The sequence below is a fragment of the Falco peregrinus genome, chromosome 5 (genome assembly GCF_023634155.1).
Source record: "Falco peregrinus isolate bFalPer1 chromosome 5, bFalPer1.pri, whole genome shotgun sequence".
NCBI lineage: Eukaryota > Metazoa > Chordata > Aves > Falconiformes > Falconidae > Falco > Falco peregrinus.
In genome coordinates, this window is record NC_073725.1 from 32101164 (window position 1) to 32107163 (window position 6000).

Here is a 6000-nt window from a genome sequence, read left to right on the forward strand (position 1 = left end):
GAACTTGTAGTACTCCATGAAAAGGAGCACTCTACAAGCAGAAAATTTATGTAATGCTGATGGGAGATGCAACATCAGTTTTCCAGCCTGCTTAGTCATCGCAGATATACTCAAAAAGAAAAAGGTTTTAGCTTTAGGAGTCAGCCGTGAACTTAGATTTTTATCTTGCGAATCAGTGTTTGCTTTCCTAGTTTGCAGGTTTATAGAACCTACTTACAGAGTTAGAGAAAGTTGAAATAATACTTGTTTTTGCACTAGAGTGTTCTTTAAAACGCTATACTTATGTGTTCTCTGCTCTAAAAATTAAATGAGAGACCGGTTGCTTTGATTTTAGAAAAATCGTTGATCATGTTGATTGGATGACATCTCCTGAGCAAGTAGCAGATGCAGTGAAACGCTTCAGGTATGTCTTTTACCATAAGTGTAAAACATGAAGTACTTGCCATCTGATGTCTGATATCTGTGTATCCTTCCTATTCTTTTTATGTGAGGAAATTTATTACTGTACAGAATTCCAGTTGGAGCATACACTGCTTTTTACATGTGTTAAGTGAGAGAAAGTAGTTGTCACATGAAGAATAATATTTTTGAGTTTTCTCATGTTCCTTAAGAAGTTCTTTGTTAACCAGTCTAGAAGAGCTAGAGTATGGGTATAGTTATAAATTTCATCATATTACTGGGTGAAATGTCGTTTGCCTTGATGAAGGCATGTGCATGCCTTGCCTTAAAAGGCAAACAATTATTACTAAAAACCGCGTAGCTCTAAGCTAGTATGTTTCACATGTGGGCAGATAGAACAGAACTGAAGTCCGAATTTGAAAGTATCAAAGCTCTGTCATTACATTTCCTGAAAGTCTTACAGCTTCTGCAGTGCTGTTGAGTGAGACCCACCCACCTTGCTGCCTTTTTTTTTTAAATGGTGTGAAAGCGTTAAAGTAGGATAACATATTAGCCAAAGGGTCACACTTTACAGGCATTCTGTTATTTTTTAATAAAACCAAGTATGTGCGCTGCTTATTCAGAAAAAAATGCCGTTCACAGATGTAAAATAGCTTTTTAGGCAGAGGCATATCTTTTGCATTGGGCTTTACGTGACACTGAAACTACTTCATCTCAGCTTTAGCTTGTTGATAGGCTAACTGCTGTCAGAGATCTAATGAAGCAATTAATAGATGAAAGCGTAGTCTCTCAGTGGCAATAGACTGACTGGTCAAGAAAATCTTAGGTATATTTTATGTAACAACTATGTGGCATTTTAATGCTTTTGTTGTGCAATATTTTCTTAAAATTTTGTTTCATCTGATTCTTGTACTAAAAAAGAATATGGTAGCTACTTAATAGGTTGAGTGTATTGTTCTTCTTGCTTGTGATTTCTTTTTTTGCCTTTTCCCTTTTCTAATATTTGAAGTGTGTTAGGCTGTGTGCAAATGACTTTCTTGTATTTATTTTATGAGCTAGCTTTGAGGGATTAAAAAGAGCCTTTCACTTGATAAAATGTGAATGTATTTTGACAGATTTGCTTTTGTTACAGAGATGCGTTTTGGCCCAATGGCATTTTAGCAGAGACTGTTCCACAGAGGGACAAAGCTATTAGAATGAGAACAAGAGTGGCAGGGAAGACTAAATTACTGGAGGTAATGCCAGGTAAGTGAGCCTGGGATTGAAGCCTAATAATCCTTACCATAGATTGTTACCGGAATTAATGTCGGTATTCTCGTTGATAGTTGAAATGTTGAAAAATGTCGACGTATAAACTGTGTTTAAGTAAAAAGGTTTTTAATTATTAAAGCACTGAACATTTTCACATATACTGTGACTTTGCAACTGTAATTCTTAGAACTAAGTCAGTATTTAGTTTCACTAGAGGATTTTAAGTTTAGTGCATGAAGTACCTGTATTCCATTACATCATGATTTCATGTAAAATAACATGTTTCCGCATACATAGTGTAAAAGTGAAGTAATTTTCAGAAATCCTTCTGCTGTAAGAGAACTTTTAGTTTAGTCATGCTGTGGATAATAGAGGCTCTGTTACTTCAAATTCCAGGCTATGTAATTTGAAAGACTTCATATTCAGTTTAAGTTTGCTGTTAACAGAAGCAGAATTTAGCTTAAATTTCTGTGTAACTTTCCTTTTTATAGATGAACTGAAGCACATCATAGGTGCTGAGACTACTCGGAAAGGCATTCTTCGAGTCTTTGAAATGTTCCAGCACACTCAGCTGAACAAGAGAATGGTGTATGTGTTTCTGGAGAGGTTCCTAGAAACCTTATTTCCGGAAAATAAGTTCCATGAGCTCTTCAACAAACTGCATTCACGGTCAAAGCAGATGCAGAGGTATAAGCAGAGACTACATTGTACTCAAGCGCCTTCCTTACAGAAAAGGTGACACTTGAAACCTATTGAGCTGGTGTATGTTTGTCCAGGACTAATTACTTGGGCAGATTCTCTGGGGCTTCAAACTCACATGCTGTTATTTCTGCACCAGTCTTGTAGTGTCACATATTAGATTATTAATGCATCTGTAAGACCTGTGGATCTTCTCATCTTCACTTGTAATTCAACCACTACCAAAAGGGTTTGTGTGTCTTAAATGATTTGGTGCGTCTTCATGCAACATTGAGAAGAATACTGGCTCAATATGTAAGAATGCTGATTCGTTCCGTTCCTGAGTCGATGGTTTTGCCAGCAATGAAAAGTGCCAGACTGTTCAAGTAAAGCACAACTGTGGTGATAAAATGGAAGAAAAGGATGTTTTGGCACTGGGAGATAGTGCAATGAGTGAGAATCAGGTGGAGTCATTCTGTGTTATGACTGTTGAGGCTCTGTAGGGCTCTTCTAACATTCCTGTAAAGACTGAGCTAACAGGAAAAGCAGTCTCTGGAATACCACGTTCAGAGGAGAGGGGAGAAATAGTTATAGCCCTATCATAAAAGTACATTTATTAAAGAAAAGTTGAGGTAATGTGGCTTCTATGCCACATTCATATCACCTTTCATGTTTTGAAAAATCTACTAATGTTAGATCTAATGGGGGTTTTACTAAAGACAGAGGTGCAGTAGAAACAAACCCTCTATTCTGGTTATTCTGTAGCTTTAAGGGCCATATTCTGCTCTTACGGCGTGTGGCATACATTTTGCATGTAACTTCAGTGGAGAAGGGGCATCATATTTAAGTTCAATTGGCGTATTTGAACATATGTCAAGTTGATAGTTGTAGAAGGAAGGGGGTACATGTTTCAAAGAGGATAGACATCATGAGAAGAAGATGAGGAAATTGCACTAAGACACAGTTTACATACAACTCCCCAGTAAAATCTGAAACTTTTTTTTGGTATAAAAGACTATGTCCTACTTAATTGGAAGATTCCTTACCTTTTAGTGTGTAAGCCTCATAGGGGAAAATGTTAGAATTAGTTGGTTCCTCACAGGTAAAAGATATCATTAGTCATATGCGAACACTTGGAAATTTCTGAACGCATCTCAGTGTATATATGAAAATAAAAAGGAGATAAACTACAATATTTTTTTAAATAAGTTTTTTATTTTTTGCATAGTGTAAGATTTTAATAAAAATTTGACATCAAGGCCCCACATCCATCTGTTTCGTTTCAGTGAAGAATTTCTGTCTAATTAAAAATAAAGTAACAACTGAATAATCCTGGTTGGCCACAGCATATCTCAGTTTGTGTTTTCCTTTTTGTTAGTCCCCTACTGTTTGAGCACCACTGTCCAGGTGAAAATAAAGCAATCCTATAGAGTCCGATTTGGGTTTGGTTTGTGGTGAGTTTTATTTTTTTCCTGAATGCTAAACACAGGGTAAGGTACAGCTATTGATCAAGGATCCTCATAGCAATTTGTGTCTTAATGGGAACAAATGATCCTTTTAAGTGAGGGAGGAACACAGACCTTTTATGAAAGTGTTCTAAGAAAAGATAGAAGGCTCTCAAAGGACCTAGTTAAATTGGCTGAAGCCTCTATATAGATCATTTTTTCTCATGGACTCTATTAATGCAATGTAGCCTTTTATCATACTACTTAATGACGATCATATTGTACTGTTAACATTCTCATACAGTATGCATGGGCTCAAGTGCACTTTTTTTTCTTTGTTGCAGAACTAAAAACTGTAAATGAAATCCCTTTCTTTTATAATCCCTATGAAGACAAGTTGGTAAAATGTAAGAACCCTTCCCTCTTCCTCTCTGCAGGTCCTGTAGAAGCGTGATGATTAAGTGCTGTTGAATTTAACAAAATCTTGAGTTCTGTGTGAAGTAACCAACATAGCCAGCTCCTATTGTTTACATGACCATATCTTCCTCTGATGTCAGGGTGCTCAGGCGTGCCTGACATCTGACTGATGAAAGATGGTTCGGCAATTTGTTCTTGGCGATATAGCAAATATATCATTGATCCTACAAAATCTACTTTATGTCTTTGAAATCACTGAATTTGTTATGCAGTATGCAAATGGGAAGTTCAAATACTCTTTTGTAAAATCTGTGGAACCTATTAAGTCTCTGTAGGTACCATGAAAATTTTCAAGAGAATAGTGATCATGCGCAAATTTGAGTGTTGGGGTTTTTTTAATTATCTGGTACATTTCTGTCCAAAAATGAAATAATATCTCTAGGAATGTGAACAGAACATAATGCACCGTGTTTATTAGTCATTTTACTTAATGAATTTATTACACACATATACCTATGCACACATTTATATACATATGTGTGCATGTGTATATATATTTAGTTACAGAATGTGGCTTCCTGATTCAGTGGTGCCTGTTGGCTGGCAAGAATCATCAGAAAAGAATACTTTTTGTTAAAAACAGTTTGGATGTATCTTTATTTAAATGGTTTTCCTGTTGGATGATTTACAATACTTGCCCTGTCAACCCATGCAGCCTATTCTGGAAAGTTTCAAAAACTGAATGTTAATATACAGCACTTAAGTGTCTGGGTGTATCTTCTGGCCTTTGGGTGCTGTGACTGGCCACTGAAAATTGTGCCATTGTCAACAAATGCACTTGTTTTAGCCTTAATTATTTTTAAGAAAAAATGAACATTTGACTTTTTCATTTGGTTCATCCTCAAGCTTGTGCTGCTGGTGTTTGCTAGAACTAAAACAGTAAATTTTAAGTGCTACCAGAATGTGTACCAAAATAAAAACATATGAATTCCACAATCTAAATTTTAATTTTGTGCAATATTTTCATTTAATGCATGTGTATTTGAATAACTGTAAAATAAATGACTTTTTAATGTTTTGAAGTCTAGGTTAAAAATGTCTTCTCAGCTGAACAATTTTGCATTCTGTTGTTGCGTTAGTTTATTTAAGGACTTGTTTTAAAAGTCTTCATTTGTTACTCCTTTCTTAATTCCCTTGTTCTCAATGACAATTGCTCATCTGAGCAAAGCTCGTCTAATACAAGGGAGAAATCTGAAGAGCACATCTCATGAATATAGCTGTTATAAATTACTTGTGCATATCATTGTACAGTAAGTGTCAGCTGTGTGCCTAATTGTTCTATTGAGCTTTTTCCCTCCCTTCCCCTCTCCTTTCGTTTCCATAACAAAGAATGAACATGAAACAGGCTGCCATGGTCGCTTCTGCTGAATGGCAGAGGACTCTGAATTTTATTTTATTTTTTTGGAGTTTGCATTTATGTTCTGTCCAATAGAAAGCTAAAAAATTACACTAATAAAGTATTAACAGGATTATTATGAGTCTCTGTTTATTTTTTAAATAACTTTCTTGCTAGCAGGTATGAATGTTCCTCAAGTCTGGGGAAAAAAAAATTTCCCTAAAGATGAAAATATTGCTGTTAAATAAAACAATCATTCCTCGATTATTTTTTTTTAACATTTTATAAACTGGTTTTGCTTTTAACAAATTAATCTCTACATTAATTTTCAACCAGCATTTGCAGAGTTCTTCATTTTAAAAGTATGCAGAAACAGTGGGAATGTATGGTGCAGGAGTTCTTTTATGTTGTGGG

General features: G+C 35.5%; 1 protein-coding gene across 7 annotated transcripts in view; it reads left to right on the top strand.

Moving 5' to 3' along the window:
• The window catches only part of SNX13 (sorting nexin 13), a 67634-nt gene extending 61915 nt beyond the window's left edge, over nt 1-5719 (top strand). For 5 of the 7 annotated variants that reach the window (XM_055804396.1, XM_055804393.1, XM_055804395.1 and 2 more), the window contains 3 exons: nt 335-403; nt 1532-1644; nt 2142-5719. In XM_055804396.1, the coding sequence (XP_055660371.1) occupies nt 335-403; nt 1532-1644; nt 2142-2389 (430 nt within the window). In that variant the 3' untranslated portion in view covers nt 2390-5719. Of the gene's footprint in view, nt 1-334; nt 404-1531; nt 1645-2141 lie in introns of those variants that run through there. The other 2 variants (XR_008747267.1, XR_008747268.1) reach the window with 1 other exon arrangement.
• The last annotated feature ends 281 nt before the right edge of the window (nt 5720-6000 follow it).